At 47.4% G+C, this 20197-nt stretch overlaps 1 protein-coding gene across 1 annotated transcript in view; it reads left to right on the forward strand.

The window, feature by feature from the left end:
• The window catches only part of Ptgfrn (prostaglandin F2 receptor inhibitor), a 71050-nt gene that overhangs the window by 20228 nt on the left and 30625 nt on the right, over positions 1-20197 (forward strand). Inside the window, exons 2-4 of the mRNA XM_032896933.1 lie at positions 9224-9592; positions 12234-12647; positions 16507-16887. Coding sequence (XP_032752824.1) covers positions 9224-9592; positions 12234-12647; positions 16507-16887 — 1164 coding nt within the window. The remainder of the gene's footprint in view (positions 1-9223; positions 9593-12233; positions 12648-16506; positions 16888-20197) is intronic.

Raw genomic sequence — 20197 nt, forward strand, 5'->3', positions numbered from 1 at the left:
GGTCATGGTGGCTTTAATATCCATGTCTGGGAACACCCCTAGGCGCTGTCTCTAGTGTGTGTTTTCTCTCCTTTAATTTAGCTATTTGGTTCTTCATCTCATCTTTTAACTTTTGTTTATCACTGTCTCCATTCGTGTGTGTGTGTGTGTGTGTGTGTGTGTGTGTGTGTGTGTGTGTGCACGCACATGTATGTGCAAGTGTCCTCTGGGGCCAGAAGAAGGTGTAAGATCTCCCAGAGCTAGAGTCACGTGATCATGAGCTTCCCAGATCGGATGCTGGGAACTGAACTCCCTCACAAGATCAGTACACAGTCTTAACCACCGAGCCATCTTTGCAGCTCATTGTTTTAATTTGATCTTTGTGGTAGCAGGGATTGATCCTGGGGTCCTCAAGCTTACCAGGCAAGTGATCTTCCGTGGAATAGTCTCTGTGGCCCAGGTTCTAGTATTGTGACTGTCCCATAAGAAGCAGTTGACAAGGGGACGTTGTTCTCTCCCTGGATGACTTCATCTTCTGACCAAGAAGGTATCAAGAAACTTCACCCTCTCCAGTGAGTAACTAGGATGTGCAGGCTTGCTGGATCTGGTTCTGCTTCTGGCTTTGCTTTTGTTCCAAGAGCATGGCCCTTCCAGGCTTAGAGCTAAAGGTCAAAAAGATTTACCTGCCTTGCTTTGTGAATTCAGAATCCCAGATCTGGTGCCCTCCTGTGAGGATGTTTTAACAATGCTTATGTACTTGTTAAGGAACGTGTTTGAAGCGTGATCTTACTCTGTTGCCCAGGCTGACCTGGAATTCACTATGCTGGCCTCAAACTTTCTGGGGTCCTCCCACTTCAGCCTCCTGGGCTCTGAGATTACACACGTGGTTACCCGTCAGTTTTTCTTTTGTGCTTTAGCATCCCAGCAATTTGCTCTGCCCTCGGATATGCCTCTCCGAGATATCCATTGTGTGAAGAGAAGCCCAGTGTTATATCTGCCAGGGTCACTTCTCAGCTGGTCTCCCCACCCCCCAAGTAGATTCTTGGCTCTTCAGATTAGCCCTGCTTGTGTTCCTGAACTTGAGAGTTATTTCTTGGCCCTGTGAGGTGTTCGAAGATCTGTGTTTGGACATACATTTTGTGACCTAGACCACTTGAGAACTGGCAGATGTCTCAAGAGCAGAGACAAGGGACATCACTGGGTTCACATGACTGTGATTCATTCCTCACGGAGGTATTGATCTGCTGTTTTAACCTGACCACTGTGCTGCTTCTCAAAGGTGGCTGTCTGATCCACACCACTTTATTACAGCAGAACAGTCCCCTCTGAGGGGAAATCTGAGTTACCCACTTTTCAGATCTATGTCTGTTTACCCCCTCCCCCAAATATCTGAGAGGACTTACAGTGAAATACACATACAAGGGCAAAGAGAACCTTAAAATAAGATAAAAGGCAAAGCTCTCAAGGCAGCATGGAAAGCAAAATGGAAGGAGATAATTATTTGAAATTTACACTAAATGATTTTCATGGTTGAATGCCATATTTAACACTGATGCTCCTTGAAGCCAGGGCACAAAAAGAAATAAGAATTTTATATTTTGAGGGGGGAGGACTTACAGGTTGGAATAATGACAGATGGAGTTAGCTGCAGTTGCATTAAGTAATTTTTTTCCCTGTAAACTTTAGGAAAAAAAAAAAAATGAAACGAGAATCTGTTTACTGCTCTAATTGGGGACTTGGTAGAATGGATCCAAAAAGAATGAGACAGGCTAAAGTCTCATGCAATAGCTAAGTTTATTTAGAGCATCAGACAATTTATACTCTGAGGACTAAGAAGAATCACATGAGTAAAATGTACGATTACCATACCAGAACAGGCTGCACGTGACAGAAACATGTTTTCCCGTAGAGGCATATGATTAATAGCAACAAGCAATACCTCGTAATCTGAAGCAAACCCACCCCTTTCGATACACTTGGAGAAACTGAGGTCACAAGACTGTTTTCTTGGAGTTTTCTCATAAGCACTCAGATTTCCCCTCACGTGACTCCGTTCTTGGACTGTGTTCCGCTGTGAATCCATAGTCAGAGGGTGCAGAGTCTGGATGGTTTTGAGGTGTCTCTAAGGGGACCCAAGCCGAGCAGGCTGCGCAGGGCTCTTAGCAATGATTGGCACTAGCTCCTTTGGCGTAGAAGCTTTCTCCATCCCCTCCTGTGTGCCCTTCTTATGTCTTAAAGATTTAGAGTGTCGCAAGACCCAGACGGTCACAGATATCTGTGCAGGCTGTGTTTTCTGGAATAGAATAGGAGTACAGTTGTTCCATAGATTTGGTTCCTTTTTTAATTATGTTCTGTTTGTGTGGTTTTTTGTTTTGTTTTTTAAAACTAGATTCTAGTGGCTTTTTATCAGGTGGATTTTTAAACCACGTATCCCACCCCACCCCCACCTCCTGCTTCTATGAGGGTGCTCCCCTACCCACTCTCTCCCCAGGTGGATTTTTTTTTTTTTAATGCAACATGATAATGTCCTCAATCGTACTTTTTTTTTTTTTTTGGAGGCAGACTCCTCTGTAGTCTAGGCTAACTTGGCTGTGTAGCTGAGGAGGATCTTGAGCTTCTCATCCCCCTGCCTCCAGTTTATGCAGTCCCGGGGATGAGCCCAGTACTTCACAACAAGTTAAACAAGTGCTCTCCCAGCTAACTCCCAGTAGTACTTTAAAGTTAGTAGAGAAATGGTTTCCAACAGGCCCGGTCACACAAGCACTTACCTCCAGCATTCGAGAGTCTGAGGACGTTGAGTTTGAGGCCTGCCTGGACTATAAAATGAAACAAAACTCTAAACTAAAGGGTTTTCATATAAAGGTTTCTTTTATTGACCCCTGTGAACAAATAAAACCTTCATTTAAAAAAAAAAGTTGTTATTTAAAAAAACTTTTTTTTACTTATTACTACCGTATGTCTTTCAAAATGTGCCTGTGTATGGCCATGCGTGCCTCAGCATATCCTGGGTCTGGGCGTGCGCGCCTGGGCATGCGCGCCTCAGCATGTCCTGTGTGTGGGCATGCGCGCCTGGGCATGCGCGCCTCAGCGTGTGTCTGTGTATGGGCATGCACGCCTCAGCATGTCCTGTGTGTGGGCATGCGCGCCTCAGCTTACAGGTGGAGGTCAGAGAACAGCTTGGGGCTTTTGCTTTTCATCTTTACATGCCTAGTGGAGATGGAGTGGGATGGCCGGGCTGGTCACCTCACTGGCCCTGAATTGTTCCTTATAAAAGACATTTTTATGCAGAGCTATGGTAACATTGTCTAGGCACAGAAACTATTAGGACTCTTAATTTGAAGCACTGGTAGCACTTGGAAACTCAGGGAATTTGTCTTCCCCTCTTTCCCGCAGTCATCAGCTGTTACCAAAGGTTGTGACAAAAATTGGCAGTGTGGCTCTGCAGATACTCCTCTTGATTTGAGAAGAGCCATATGCTCTCCCTTTTACAAGTTATATTTATTTTTAAGTATCGCTTGCTGCTATTTAACAATATTAAGGAGAATCTGTACTAAATACCAGATTGCTGCTGGTGAGTTGAAGTTCTGCTACCAAAATCTTAAATCTCCGTTTGCTCGGATGAGAGGACACCCTGAGTTCTTGCACCCAAGACGTTACTCAGGCTTGTAGGTTTCTAGATTGGAATTTGCACTTTGAAGCATCTGCTTCCACTGGCTTGGTTCCCCAGCGACACTGTAACATAGCTCCCACCGGGAACATGTACAGGTTGCGGTAGAATTCGGGGAAGGAGGACCTCGGTGGTGCTGGGGAAAAGAGATGCTTCACAGAGGGAAGGTTGTACTGAAACCGCCTCTGAGCAAGAGGATTGCTGGGAAGCAGTGCTGGCCGGAGGAGACAACAAAGAGGCGGCCCTGGGCACCACAGGGCATGGTGACATTTCCAGAAAGGAAGGTAGTTTTTGTTGAAGTGTAAGCATTAGTGGGGAAGGTGGTAGCCATGGGTCAGGTCATGAAGAACCTTGTGTGTCTTCCATTTGGCAGATGCTTGTTGGATAGCTTGTGAACCAGGCCCTGCTCTAGACACGTAATGGCCACTGCTCATAATGGGAAGAGATTGATGATTAATAATAATAATAATAATAATAATAATAATAATAATAATAAATAATCTCTGAGTGGATACAGTAATAACCACTGGTAAGAGGAAGTTTTGAGGTCAGTGAAAATGGGAAGTACCATTTTAGGGGACCAGGAAAGGTTGGTTGAAAAACCAGTAAGGTGAACCTTCAATGTTCAGGCCTGAAATGATATGCAAGTGCCCTGAGGTTTGAGCTGGACAGACAGACAGCTCAGTAGTTAAATGTTCAACATGTACTGCTCTTGCAAAGTATTTAAAGGTGTTCAGGTCTCAGCAACTATGTTAGGTCTCATCCAAGAGCATCTGATGTGCCTATCCTCCATGGGTACCGGCATTCATGTGCACACACACGCCTGCATGCATGCACACACGCGCACACACACATAATTTCCAAAAATTTGTTTCAAATGCCCTAAAGTTAGACCGGCTCTTGCCTCTTTAAGGGAATCTTAAAAGGTAAGCGTGGCAGAGTATCATGGAGGCAGAGGAATAGAATATAGAATCCAGAAAACAAAGTAAGGATTTGGAGGTGAAATGGGGAATGACTGCAGAGTTTGGGGCTGAGGAAAGTGTATGGTTTTGAAAGGTTGAGTTGTAGTGGATAAAAAGGGAGTTATTGCAGTGATGGTGGTGAGAAATGGTAGCTTGGGCCAGGGTGACCACAGTATAGGGGGCTTACTGGGAGAAGGTTTGCATGTATGATAAGCATCCATTGAAGAACTCTGATCTATAGGACTGGGGGCTGGCTCAGTGGTTCAGAGCAATGGCTGCTCTTCTGGAGGACCTGGGTTTGATTCCTACCTGCCTTCTCACAACTGTATAGCTGCAGTTCCAGGGGATCCAGCATCCACCCTTGGCCTGTACAGGCACCAGGCATGCACACAATGTTTAGATAGACTTGCAAGATACATCAAGACTGATACACAAAAAATAAACATCTTTAAAAACTCCGATCCATGGAATGACAGGCTTTGTGTGTTTAAAAAAAAAGAGAGGATTCTGGTAGCCATGTGGGAAAAAGCTTGGAGAGTTGAGATAATGAGCTGGATTCAGTTCCAAAACTCTAGTCACTAGGAATAAAGACAGAAACCTCAGAAGGAAAGTAGGCTGGGGCCTGAAGGCCCTGGGAGACAACATTTTGCCAAGGAATAGAAATACGAAATATTTACAATTTGGCAATTCTCTTGTGAGCCTTGCAAGGTGAATGGTTATGGCCCAGTTTATTCTAGAGTATCCCACCTCAAACATTACCTGAGGTCATCACCACACGCCTGGCACTGTTGTGAGTACTGATTGAGCACTGGTTCCTCTGAACCTTTGCCCAGGAGTGAGGGGTGGGACAGAGTGTTGATCATGGTCAGTTTTTTTTCTTTTTTTCTTTTCTCCCTGTATATGTGGTGTATATATGTATGTGTACATGGTCATATAGAGGAACTTGCACGTATTCAGGTATACATGCATATGTGTGCATATAAGTGTAGAGGCCATAGGTATACATCGAGTGTTCTCCTCAGTGACTTTCCACCTTTTGGAGTTAGGGTCTCTCACCAACTAGCTGGACTGAAGCTGACCAACAAACTTCTGGGCTCCATCTGTATTTTGTGCCCCACCCCCACCGCACTAGGTTACGCTTATACAAGACCATTCGAAGCTTTTTTATGTGGGCATCTGAACTCAGATCCCCATCCTTGAGTGACAAGCACTTCATTGACTGAGTCATCTCCCCAGGTGCTCTGGGTCCAACTTTGTAGAGATCGAAGCTTGGGCAAAGGGCTCAGTTGTTCTCTGAAGGCCACTGCTGTGCTGCCGCCACGTGAAAGGTCCCCTCGGGAGGTCCTGAATGGCCTGCTCATCTCTAAAATTAAGTAAAGACTTGCTTGCTCGTTTCCTTTTTGAGCAGTGGCGATCACGGCTGTAAAGGGCTGGTCACTGTGGGTAGACAGATATTTTATTTCAAAACTCTTTTAATTTACCAGAGATGGAAATTAGCTTAGAAAAACCTGAGGGCCACTTGTAAGAAGCTGCCATGGCCAGCAGAAGAAAGGCACGTGTGCACATGGGCACACATGTTGGAGCGTGTAGGAAATGCTGTAGAAGGCTTGGCTGCACCCAGACATTCACATGCTGTTCTTTGCCTCTGTGGTCTGAGTGTTCACCCAGACCTGCTTGTTCCGTAAGTAGCTTCCTTATATGGTCAGAAGTGCTGCCCAGTGGCAACGTACAGTGAATCATCTCTATAGTACCCGGTCTACCAAGAGCAAAAGTATCTTTGGGAGAAGCTGAAAATACCCAGAAGGAATTGTCTCCCTGACCTTTGCCCAGGTCCCTATTCCTAGGATCTGAGGTTCAAGGTCAGCGGGAGTGTGTTCCAAGTAGTGACTGTGAGGCCATGGGTGGTGTCTGAGGCCTGAGTTGCTGTGGGAAGAAGACAGCCTGTTTTATAGCACCATTCAGCAGAGCGCGGCATTGTTCTCCCATTCTCTGTGTGAGGATATGTACCTGCCCCATACTTCTGACTTTACCAACTTTTACATTTTTCCTTCTGATTTATAAAACGTTCTTTAGTGGGGGCTGGAGAGATGGTTCAGCAGTGAAGAGCACTGACCACTCTCCCAGGAGTCCTGAGTTCAATTCCCAGGACCCACATGGTGACTTCCAGCCATCTGTAATGGGATCCTATTTCTTCTGGTGTGTCTGAAGGCAGCCACTGTGTGTGTGTGTGTGTGTGTGTGTGTGTGTGTGTGTGTGTGTGTGTATGTGTGTAATTCTTAAGAAAAAAGATCTTCTGTAATTTCATACATGTATTTCATATGTATTTAGTGCATGCATATGCCCCCTGCTCCCCACTCTTTGCTCCTCTAGGTTCTGTTTTTGAGACAGGGTCTTACTATGTTAAGGAGCTGCCAACTCTTAGACTCAAGTGATCTTCTCTTGAGTAGTTGGGGTTATAAGCCTATAATACTTTATTTAATTAATCAATAAGTCTATGTATGTATGTATATATGTATCAATCTACCATCTGTCTGTCTGTCTGTCTTTTCAATGCTAGGGGTGGAAGCCTGGACCTCACACATATGAGACAGGTCATCCTGTCATCCCCAACCCTACCTTATTTGATTTTTAAGGACAGTGGTGTGGTTTGGGGTTCAGCAGCCTTTCTTAGGACCGGAAGTTGTTTCAGGCTGACCACAGCTCAGCTAGGATAGGAAGACAGTCGGTCCCCTTCCTTGAACAGTGTCACACACTGTCTCTGTCAATATTTCTCTGACATGGTTGCGTCTTTTTTCCTTTCCCAAAGGAAATGATAATTGATCATGTGTTTGAGGTTAGAGGAAATAAGAGTTAGTGTTTTAAAAATGGTCCTCAACTCTTTTTTTTTTCAACCCTGACCCAAATTTATGTTAGATTTGCATCGAGATCTGATTCACACACACCTTTGTTTACCTAACAAAGTGCTGTATAGGGCAATATTTATCCCTTACCAAGTGCTTTGCACTCTAATCGCTTCTGTTCATTTAAAATTCCATTTTTAAAAGCACACACAACCACCATAAATTCATTTTGGAATCCACTAATAGGCAGCCACAGGGTTTGAAAAACATGAATTACACCAGCAATAAACAAGCAGCCCTGGTGTGTTAGTTCTGAGGAGGGATGCTGCAGACCAGGTGGCTTCAACAATAGCCTTTTCCCTACAAGCTGGAGGTCAAAGCAAGGTGGCCACAGATCTGTGCCTTCTAAGGCTGAGAGGGAGGGTCAGGCCTGCCTCTCCCGAGCTTGTGCTGGCTGGCTGCCAACCTTTGGTGTTCTCAGTTCTTAGATGCCTCACCTTGATCTCTCCCTTCATCGATGTACAGTATTTTCCCTGTGCGTTCAAATTAGCTCCCTTTTAAGGTTGCCAGTCATACTGGCTCAGAGGCCTACCCTATGCCATATGACCTCATCACAGCTTGCCTGACGACATCTTCTGTGACCGTATTCCCAATTAAGGCTGTGTTCTGACATAGTGAATTTCAGAATTCAGCATAAGAATTTTGCGTGAGTCACACGGAAGTACAATAGCGACAATAGGAAGCCCCATTCTATTGAACCCATATTACACAGAGAGCTCTCAGCTGCACACTCTGTTTTATTAACCCACCGATACCATCTTATCTCACTTCATAATCAAGGAAGGCAAGCTAAGAGAGATTTAACTCCTATCTCCTTGATACAGAGCCCAGGCTATCTCCTCTACAACTCATTGCTGTACCTGTTTGTAGAATATCAAGAGAGGAGCAGTTAGCTGGTCTAACTGGAAATGCAAATGTCAGATCATAAACACCACAAAATTATGCTGAAGGAAGTTCATTGCAGAGAGACCTTCTAAAGGGACTTGCAATCCCTCCCCTAAGGATCTGTTCCAGAACTCTGTGGATCAAGGCTCTCCTGGCTCTGTCCACTGCTCTTCCCTCCCCCCACAAACCGCTGTACTCCAACAGCATCAGACAGCCTCCCTCCCTCTGAGCTTTCTCACCCGCCTTCTGAATTTAGATCAGGGTGAAGAGTAGAGAGGAGGAAATGAGCCAGAAAATAGAAAATTAATACTTGGTAGAATTGTCATATTTTAAAAATAATTTATAACCAATGTCAGATAACGGGAGTTAAATCATTTTATCAGCAGGCTGCTCTAGGATTTGAAAATTGGCATCCATCATTATAAATCAGGTCTTGGGAATGGTCTCTAGGGAAGAAGGTTGATGTGGGATGGGCAGAAATATAAATACGTGCTTAGCCATGTCCTTTCCTTAAATACAGAACCTTTCCATATCTCATTGCGGATAACGGCCTGTTAAATCCTAAGAGAAGAGGCAAAGCTATTCGAGGCTGTGGTTAGCCCACTTTTCATATTTAGTCTGCCTGTCAGCTCGGGGAGACTGGTTGTGTGGAAGGCATTCATTTCAAGGTGCTACTTCCAACCCATAATTTCAGGGATGGCTTAATCTGCAGGGTCCATTTTCTTAGATTCCAACGTGCATTCTGCCCTCTGTCCCAGAGCAGAAGCATCCTTCGGGTGTCACTTTTATTCCGTGATTAAAGGCCCACCTTTCACTTCTTGTCATTGCAGCTGTCTGTCGAGGGCGTGTGGTGAGAGTCCCTGCGGGCACCCTGGTTCGAGTGGTGGGCACCGAGCTGGTGATCCCCTGCAATGTCAGTGACTATGACGGCCCCAGCGAGCAAAACTTTGACTGGAGCTTCTCGTCTTCGGGGAGCAGCTTTGTGGAGCTCGCCAGCACCTGGGAGGTGGGCTTCTCGGCACAGCAGTACCGTGAGCGGCTGCAGCGGGGCGACATCCTGTTGAGGAGGACGGCCAATGATGCTGTGGAGCTGCACATAAAGAATGTCCAGCCCTCGGACCAAGGCCACTACAAGTGTTCAACTCCAAGCACAGATGCCACCGTCCAGGGCAACTATGAGGACACAGTGCAGGTTAAAGGTACAGTCCTCACAGGGGCCAGCCTTCCTCTGCCACTTCGCTGTGCAAAGAGACTCAGCCCCACCCCTCCATCCATTGCATTGATGGTGTCTTACCTGATTATGGGCAGAGGGTGGACCAGGTGACCCCTGAGAGCCCCTTCTCCTTGCTCAGGGTAATTCTGATGCATCTTATGGGCATCGAGCTGTAGCACCATGTTGTGGTCACCTGGGAGAGTGCAGTTCTGGAGCCAACTTGCTTATGCGGTTGGCTTCTGGGTCTGCCATTTGTCTGCTAAATGGCCCCTGGCTCTGTTCATGCCTCAGCTTCCTCTGTACACACATCCTGCCTTAGAAGATGTGGGGACAGGAGAGTTAACCCAAGCCAGACCTCTCCAGCCATGTCAGTGTGAATATTCAGCTTAGAGACGCTCGTATGGGGTTCAGGTTTGTGGTAGGAACAGATACTTGAAAGTTCATGTCTCTTTTTTCCTGTGATCTTCACGAGTTAATACCCGTTTACAACAGAAGTTTGCACTTGCTGTTTATAGACAGAAAACCATGCGGTTTCTGCTTCATGAACCCAGCTGTGCAAAGCTGACATCATAGGCATCTGGGGTATCTTGAGTTTGGGTTTTCCCTGCCTTCTAAGCGCTGTTGAATTTGCTTACGCAGTCTATTATCTGCATCCAATGAGGAAAATAGGGCAGACTATTTCCCCAGTTTACACACGAGATGGGAGAGCATAGGTTAATTACTTGCTTAAAACGACATAGCTCATTAGTAAATGAGCAAGGAGAAGCCATTTTAATCTGAGGCTAACAAAACAGAAACATATTATTATTATTAATTGTCCATTTATTTGTGCCCTGCCTTGTTTCTGAAAATATTTTGTATCAGGGCAGGAGTGTTTACAATTATCTAGAAAGTAGAAAATGGTAATAGAAGAGGAGTATGCGGGTCCAGCCATCCACCCTGGGTTGTGGTTGGAAGAAACTGCCGTAGCTCACTGTTGCTGGTCAGTTCCCAAACCATGCGGGGAGGAAGTGTCAGCCAGGCCAGAAAGTAGGCATCAAAGCATTAAGCCATCAAATCTACCCGTTCCTTCTGATTAAAGGTTCAGAGTGTAGCTGGCTAGGCTGGCACATGCCTACGGTCCCAGTGCTTGGGAAGCTGAGGATTCAAAGTATGAGGCTAACCTAGGCTGATCTGTACAGTAAGTTCAAAGCCAGCCTGAGCTACGTAGGGTGACTCCATCTGGGGATGGGATACTGGGGCATAAGAAACTTGACATTCAGTGGTAGAGTGGTCGCCTCTGTATGCGAAGCCCTAGTTGACTTCTGGAGCTGGAGGCGGGGGTAGGGGTGAGGGGGATAAATCCTGACTTTTTAGAAAGATTTCCCATAAGACATGTTTGCACTAAGTTAAACAGTACAACAGCTCCCGCCCCCCACCCCCATCCCCTCCTTCAGGTCAGATACACTCTAGTGATTTATTGTGAGAAGAGAAAGGGTGACACAGGAGTCCCCACCCCTCCGTCTCGCTGCTTCTTTACTAGTCTTTGAAGGCAAGAGAAGCAAGGGAGGCTTTTCTTGGCTCAGGAGAGAGAAGGATAGCATGAGAGGCTGGCTGGCTGCCCAAGTGAGTCTCTGGCAGGAGCTAGATGTGGTCCAGCATCTGTCTGGCCTTCAGCTTCATGGGTCTTAAATCTGTCCATCTTTCCTCCTCAGTGAGGAACCGGCCTTGAGAATGAAGCCATGTTAGCTGTCCTCACAGATTGAGGTGTGTACGAGAAGGGCCACTGCATTCCTTTTGTAGAAGAGACGGCCTGTAGGAGTGTTCTAGAGGAGTGCCGGTTTCTGTTACCTGGAGTAAGCCCTTTCTGAGTGTGATCAAGGGAAAAGCCAAGGAGATGTGGATTGGGACGCGTGAAGATCCACATATGTAGCTCCTGATGAGCTTGGAAGATTCTCGCCGCCTTTGGTGGACAGCCCCCACCTGATTCTACCAGATCTCACCAGCATCTGTATCTGTCACTTCACTGTCACTTCTGAACTCCCCCAGCCCCCTTTCCCAGACTGCTGAAGTGGTGGCTTTTTCTAGTAGGTGCTAAGAGTTAGAAGCAGAACCCTCAGCGTCTCTTGTCCCCTTCCTGTCCTGTGGATCTACTCTACCCAGGACATGAACCACAGGCGGCTCCTGCCATCGTCTCTCCCTGGAGGTCTTGACTCTTGGCAGTTCCCCTGTCTCTAACTTGCAGGCTCCCTCCTCCAGCTCCATGCATGTTCTAGCCAAAGGACTGTATGGCGGTCATACCAGACTGTTTGGTTCTGGTGCCTTGCAATGCCCTGGCTCTCACTGGGCTCCCCTGTGAAGCAGGTACAGTCATCATCCCCCTTTCTAGGAAACTGAGGCACAGAGGGCACAGTAATGTACATCATGGTGGCTGAAGCACCCACAAACCCATTTTAGCCGGAGTTTTATTATTGTCTCACTTCTCTTTTGTTTCAGGTCAGAAAGTTGGTTGAGATTGGATTGTTGGGTGGATCACTTTAGCACAGGGAATCCTTGGGTAGCTGCCATGACTCAAGGCCAGAGTTCTTTCCTTCTGGGGAAGGACCTTTGGTGACCACTGACTGACATCTTCCCTCTGCCCCCCACAGTGCTGGCAGATGCCCTGGTGGTGGGCCCCAGCTCCCGGCCTCCTCCAGGCCTGAGCCTGCGCGAGGGGGAGCCCTTTGAACTTCGATGTATCACATCTACTACGTCACCGTTGCACACACACCTGGCACTTCGGTGGGAACTGCACCGTGGCCCAGTGCACCGAAGCATCCTAGCCCTAAGCCACGAGGGCAGGTTTCACCCAGGACCTGGCTATGAACAGCGCTACCACAGTGGGGACGTACGCTTGGACACGGTGGGCAGCGATGCCTACCGCCTCTCCGTAGCCCGTGCACTCTCTGCAGACCAGGGTTCCTACAGATGTGTGGTCAGTGAGTGGATCACAGAGCAAGGCAGCTGGCAAGAAATCCAAGAAAAAGCTGTGGAAGTGGCCACTGTGGTGATCCAGCCAACAGGTAAGCTTTTGAAAATGGTGTCACCCCTGATTGAGACTAGTGACCATGTATGAGAAGAGACTAGAAAAGGGCTACCCTGGCCTACCCTTGTGGGTAAAGGGACCAGAGTGGTGTTGGTAGCTTAAAGAGCACCTCTGCTTTGGGCTGAGATTTGTCCTGGAGCTATTGCTTCTCTTGTATAGGAAGGTCCCTAACTGTCTGACTCAGAGCTTAAGCATGATGGCCTGCAGAGCCCACCCAGCATTCCCTGGAGCTGTGGGTGGGTCTGACCACACCTACTGCTTTAGCTTTTGTTTGTTTACTATTTCCCTGAGTCCTTGGGTCTGCCTTCCCTGATAGCTGTTGGGCTGGTGTGTGTGTGTGTATGTGTGTGTGTGTGTGTGTGTGTGTGTGTGTGTGTGTGTGTGACTCCAAACTTGCTTAAGGTCATCCCCAGGACTTGCCTTTCCATCCCAAGATGCACCATTCCCTGCCAAGTGACAGAGTCCCCAAGGGTCAGGTCTCTCCATGCTTTCTATGTCTATACATTCCAGAGAGTCCAGCCAAAAATTAAGTTTTGACCTATACTTTGCAAAAAATACCCTCCTTAAAAGTTCCCAACTGCAGAAATAAGAAGACAGACAAGGCACATTAGGAAGTCTGCAGAAACAGAAGAGAAACGAGAGAAGAAACCAGTATTGACTTATGTTCAGCAAGTGTTGGTAGGAAGCCTACTGTGCTCAGTACTGTGCTGGGCCCTGGGCTCAGAGGTACTGCAGGCTCAATCCCAGGTCACTGGACAGAGTACAGAGAAACTATCGCAGGCTAATGTCACTGCTAGGGATAGCCTGGGTGTGCTTGGTTGTCTAGGAGTCTAATGTCGTTTTGATAGCGGAGACTCCTGCCTCCTGGGAGACCTTGGCTGGCTCACTCCCTGCTCAGGAATGTGAGTACGTGGCCAATTCTGTTTGCTGGGAAGGAAAGCAGGAAACCATAACCAACCAGTGATCAGTTTTTGCAACGTCCATGGTTCTGGGCAGCATTTCTGGGATCTGAAAGAGGATGTGAATATCTTTGTGAGTGGCTTGTGGCAGCTGAGGTATGGCCATCACTGTGGGCCTTGGCTCCATTGACTGCCGAAATGACTTTCCCCAGGGACTAAGGTCACCTTCTTTAGTTGAATGATTGTTTAGAATCTGCCACAGGAAACTTAGCTATTCAGTGTATATCAGACAACTATTTCAATGAGGCAGGTCGGGTAAAGAGCTTAGCTTTGAGGCAGGTTCACCATTGGACGGAGGAATTTCAGTCATAAATGCTGTCCCTCAAACCCTATAGCATTTAGTTACAGACTGGTACTCTCAGCAGACTACAGCAGCGAGCTCCCCCTGAGGCTGCGCTTCACCATCCTTTCTGGTGCTGAGCCCAGCGCCTCCGGTTTGCTGGGCAAGCAAGCACCTATTGTGTAGGTGTGTTACCCTTTTTATTAGGGGGTAGGACCTTGCTGAGTTGCTCCAGCTGGATTTGAACTGTGTTCTTCCAGCCTCAGCTTCCAGAATAGCTGGGACCTACCGGCTTGCACCAACACACTTAGCCTTGTGATCTTTTCGGTGTGATGGGCCTCTTTGACTGTCTTTTGAAGCCTATAACCTTCTAAATTCATGAAACATAATATACAAGGTGACGGGATAAGAATTATACTGAAATAGTTATGGAAATATCCCTAAGACAAATTTGTCTTTTATACTAATACTTTGCTTCGTTATTAGCACAGAAACAATAAGCTATATTGGCAGGCCTGACAGCCATCTTAATTTCTAGGGAGCTGTGAATGCAAATGATGTGTCAATGTCTGCAACTGCTGTTAAGTCATGTATGAAGAAAACCTGTTATTTCTGTTGACCAATACCAAGTCCTGGGTATTGGCCATACTATACCATCTTGTTGCTTATTTTCACCAAGGCAGGAGATGCAGTGTCTCAGCTCAGTGAAGGTTAATGAAAATAAAAGAAGGAACAAATTGTCCCATCCACATGCACAGGCTCTCTAAATTCTCTGTGGATCGTAAGTTAAGAATCACTGCTCAAGGGTTATAAGCTTGCCTGTGCACCCCTTCTCTTCCTCTCCCTCTCCCCTCATCCTTACAGCCCTCTCCATATATTTATCTGTGGTTTTAGACAGTCTTACTGGCCCGAAACCCACAGGCTTATCTTGAGCTCACAGAGATCTGCCTGCCTCTGCCTCCCAAATGCTGGGATTGCGTACGTGCCCCACCATACCCAACTGAGGGAATGGTCTTTTGCTTTTAATCAATTTCTGTACTGGTCACAGGCGACTGCTCATGCTCTCCGACCACGGTAGCATTGTAAATGCCGCAGAGCCACTTCATAGCAAAGCTGTGTCACCCGTATGGTAGGTCCTCCTCCCGCGGTGATACAAACCACAGTATCTTAACATGAAGACTTAGCCGTATTCTACCGGAGAAAGCGTGGACTGCCCCAGGCTTTGCTCACATCTTACATTCCGAATCCTTAGAAGTGGATCTTCCCGCAGCTTCTCTATCCCACCTCCCATGGTCAGATCCATGACTCTAGAATAAATTGTTATTCTCCATCTATGTGACCCATAGTCAGGGATAGGACAGATATTTAGCCACGTTCACTGAGAAAATGGCAGAGACATTGCTGCCGATGTTTCTGGACTCTAGGAACACATTTCTTGATCCATAAAGAGGAGAGAGAGAAGAACAAACTACCTTCAAACCCTTTGTCCTCATACTATGCCCACCTCATTTTCTGTCATGTGCTGGCTGGATATTGAACTTGGCTTAAAACGATTGTTTGAAATGAATGTCAAGATTTGGAAATATTCATGTGGACCTCTTCCAGAGGTCGTAGACTCTTGCGATGCGTTTTCTGAACTGGGCAACAGTCTTTGTCCCTGAGCTTCCTGGAAAGAGCTGGGGCTGCTGAATGGATTTTGCCGGAAGATAGGGACTGTGTTTCACTTGACGCTACAGGGAGAAGTCGGCTGTCTGTCATTTAGTGACAGTTCCCAGAGCATCATTGTAACTTGAAATTTTCCACTCTGATTACAGATGTTCCACATCTTTTAAAAAAAAAAAAAGCCCCGAATAGAGTAGAATGTTTCCATTTAAAAAGCTTTGGCAATGAAACGCTGAACAAGACCTCTCTTGAGTCAGGGACACTCAATACTTCAAGGATTTACCTAAATATAGCTTACTTTAATTGTCCCCGGTCATAAGAGGACAGTAGCATGGAGAATGCGAAACTCATTGGGTTTGGGGTTCAGAGTCTCCTGCTTGAGGTTCAGCCGGGCGTGTCTAAGAAAACCATAGTCTATGCATGTCACTTTGTGAAGGAACCCTAGTCTACATACGTCACATTGTGAAGGGCTGAGTCACTAGGAAAATTGTCTGGTTCTACTTTCCTGGCTCATCTGCGTAGGAGTTTTCACCCCTACCCCCAGGACGTTGGAGCCAGCGATGCTAGGGGAGGGCTCTACCAGGAGCTACTGTGTGCTTCAGCCTCTGTGTCAGTAAATGACCATGATAGTGCCTACCTTGTGTTGTTATTCTCAGAGTCTTTCTAAGCTCAGGACACGAGGCGTTTTACTGGTGTTCACGTTTTCCTGGTGTTCACGTTTTCCTGGTGTTTTGCTGCTCTTTTCCAACACCAATTTAGTGTGTGTCATGAATTTATTCATTAACTATTCCTCAAGCACTTTCAACTGCACAAAGCCTTCTAATTTTAACACCACAAATCAACCTAAAGGGGTGATCTAGTGGGAGGTGAGAAGAAGGGAGGAGAGGGGGCAAGCATCATTCAATCACTTGATGGGCTTGTTTTCCCTCTTCCAGCTCTCCAACTGGCCGTGCCCAGGACAGTGTCTGTGACCGAAGGAAAGGACCTGGACCTTTCTTGCAACATCACAACAGACCGTGTGGATGATGTCCGGCCTGAGGTGACATGGTACTTCAAAAAGACACCCGATACCTCTTTGCTTGCCTCCCATATGCTGGCTCGGCTGGACCGTGATTCCCTGGTACATAGCTCACCACACGTTGCTCTCAGCCACGTGGATACCCGCTCTTACCATCTACTGGTGCGAGATGTCAGCAAAGAAAACTCCGGTTACTATCTATGCCTCGTGGCCCTCTGGGCTCCTGGACACAACCGGAGCTGGCACAAGGTGGCAGAGGCCATGTCTGCCCCATCTGGTGTAAGCGTGACCTGGCTAGGTGAGTAGCTTGAAGAGCGCCTTTTAGGCTCTCTGCTTAATCCTCCCAGTGCACTCAGGAAGCCTGCGGTGTTCTGGGCATTCTGCCTCCTTTGGATGTTTGGATCAGACAAGTGTCCTTGAGCTCCCTAGCTCCCAGGCTAAAAAGAAGCAGGATGGGCTGAAGCGGCGTGGCCGGCGTTTGCCCTGTGCCCTTGCTGAGGAAGTGGGTTTCTTTGTTGTCGAGAGTGCCTGCCTGTGAGAGCTGTGCTGACCTCTCTTTGCAGTGGTTCTTTGTTGAAGGCAGCCATTCTCTTTCCTTAGAGTCCTGGATATGTCTGCCCTGGCCTAGGGCTCCCTGAAGCTCAGTGAGAAAGAGCAGCCACTCCTCCAGCTAATGGAGAATGCTTTCTGCCCCTGCTGCCCTAGAAAGCCCCCGAGGCTTTATCTGAACATACCATTTATGGTAGGGGCCATCTACCTCCCGGTCTCTCTTCAGGCTCCCAGCCCTGGGGCTGCCCCAGGTGGAGGGCAGAGTTGTCACCTCACCCATGTTGTATAGCAGCTTGTAAGATGGGACAATAACTGGTGTCCTCACTGTGTCATCCTGCTTGTCACGTATGTGATCTTTGGAGCGTCCTTCCTTATCACATACGTGATTGTGGCCGTGTTGTACTTGTCCTACATCAACTGATATATCCTCATCTTGTCGTCATGTGTGTTCCCTGGAGAGTGCTTACTTTGTAATATGTGTGCTGCCTGGTCAGTCCTCCTTCATCATGTATGAGCTGCCTGGAGAATGCTCACTTTTTCATGTGTGCTCCCTGGTAAGTCTTCATTTTGTCATGCGTGCTCCCTGACTGGTCCTCATTGTATCATACGTGCTCCCTGCTGTGCTTACTTTGTCCTCTCTGGTGTCCCTGCTCTATCAGTATGTGATCCTACCGTGTCTTCGCCTTGCCCTACATGAGATGGCTGGCTTCGACCTGGCCTCTGTTTCCTGTAGTGCCCTTTGTCTTTTTTGCGCTGGGAGGAATGTGTAGTAGCTCCTCTTGTTCATCAAGGCTGGAAATGACAATTTGGCTTAGGTGGGCGGGGCTGACGGGGTGTGGCTGGCTCCCCACCTGCATCTTCTCCACAGTGGTCGGCCACGGTCAGCTCCTACATTTTCACCGCCCTCACAGGGCTTCGGGCCCTGACAAAGACACTTGATTTTTCTTTGATTAAGGAGGCAACACTGATTATTTAAAGGCCAGTAAATGGCTTCATCCTCTGTCTGATGCTAACCCTCCTCCTGCATGTGAGTGTCTCCAGCTCCTGTGTAATCTCTGTCTTTCACAGAGGCTATGCTGGCTCAAGGGTGAGCTCCCTGCCTCTTTGTCCCTAGTAAACCAGAGGGAGCTTGTGAGTGGTGGTGAGGTGCCAGGGGAGGCGTCCTTAGAGAGTAAGCAGTAGGGAAAGTCCGGTTGGGACTGAGACGGGGTGAGTGAGCGGGGTGTGGGGTGTTAGTCCTGTGAGCAAAGTGGTGCTTTGATATCTAAAGAGCGAAAGGAGCAGGCTTATCTAGAGAGCTTTCGTTCCTGCAGTCAGAGCCTGTGCTCGAGGCGCTCTGTGAAGTCCTGAGCTGGAACAATGTTGGCCCAGCTAGGACTCTCCTTAGCAACCTTCAAAATAAAACAGATGTTGTCAGCACCAAGAGAAGGGTTTTCATCTCTGGAGTTGAATCTCTCTCACAGCTCTGATCCTAGTGCATTGTGTGGCGCTGTCAAATCCCCACTCTGGCTTTCTCCCCTCCCTCTCCCCTCCAACTTCTGAATCCTAGCTCCAGGATTTTTTTTTTTAAATTCTGCCTGCACTCCAATTCTGAGGGCTTCTTTGAAGTCCTGGTGTATTGATCCCACATACCCTGGGGGAAGCACAGGCACTGTCAGACATCAGGGGCAAGCTCTGGGAGAGAATGGGCTTTGTAACTGGAAGGGATTTGTTGGTGACGTGTTCTCCAGAGATTGAGGGGAAATAAAGAGGCTAAACTGTGGGAAAGACTTCCTTATTATCCTGAGGGTCCTGTCACTTGTTTTCCTGCAGAGTGCCAGTGCCATTGTGAACAATATCAGTGCACATCTCCAGTGCATATAGAGCCCCAGACCTTCCCCGTGCTTTACAAGGCATAGGCCAGCCCAACACACGGATAATATAAAACCCATGTATCCAAAATCCAGAACTGTATGCAGGCACGGCCATGGCTTAAAGTATTCAGAGGCCCTTGCACAATCGTGAGCTCACGAGGAGTGTAAATATTATAAAAACAACCGTGCTCTTCTCTTTCTTCCTCTTAAGTCTTCACCCTGTTCTCCGTCTATGACTCATGGTTTGCAGCTGCTTGGATGCTTGTCAGGAGACGAGTCGGGCCCAAGTGCAGCCACAGGCCTTTAGTCACAGTCTGCAGACTGCATGCTCTGCCCAGAAACTGAGGCAACCGGCCGACCCTACATGCTTTCTCTAGAGATGTACTTTGTGCATTCCATCGATCAAACACAACTGGACCTATAGCGGATAATGAAGACGTGACAACAAAAGCCAGGAGGACAGAAGGCCTAAGTGTATATACCATCCTAGGCTGCAGGATGTGGAATGTTGTCATAGAGGCATTCTTAAGAAACTTGGAGGGGCTGGGGATTTAGCTCAGTGGTAGAGCGCTTACCTAGGAAGCGCAAGGCCCTGGGTTCGGGCCCCAGCTCCGAAAAAAAGAACCAAAAAAAAAAAAAAAAAAAAAAAAAGAAACTTGGAGCCCTGTGCTGAGACAGCACTCAGTTTTGCACTGGACTTATTAAGAATTAACATTACTGTTTACTGAGCAACTTCCCCAGGCAGTAAATGGTCCAGTGGAATGTGTTTATGATCATCTTTGGAAAGGGGACCCTTCCCCATTGTCTAATTCTCACTTCTTGTTTGGGATAGTGAGTCTGCCCTAGGCGTTGTCTTCGTGTGGGGAATGTCTTTGGCTTTGGACATCAGCTTTATCTCCTAAGACAGGCAGTCCCAAGTCCTCAGGATGAGCAGCCCCTGTTCTCATCTCCAGAGCCGTTGTGCCCGTTGATAACAGGGCGGGCACTGGTGGAGCCGTCTTAGGCTGCTGTGTTACGTGGTCTGGAAAGTGAAGGATCCTTTGCAGCAGGGTGGGAGGACCTGGTGGGCTGTTGTTGTTTAGAAGGTGAGAAAAAGGCCTTTTGCTAAGGTTTGGATTCCTCTTTGAAGGAGAAAAAGCTCTTAAGTTGGTTTGCAAAATGAAGAACAAAGCAGCAGACGTAAAGAAATAATCAAGATCAAAAGAG

The sequence above is a fragment of the Rattus rattus genome, chromosome 3, assembly GCF_011064425.1.
Source record: "Rattus rattus isolate New Zealand chromosome 3, Rrattus_CSIRO_v1, whole genome shotgun sequence".
Taxonomy (NCBI): domain Eukaryota; kingdom Metazoa; phylum Chordata; class Mammalia; order Rodentia; family Muridae; genus Rattus; species Rattus rattus.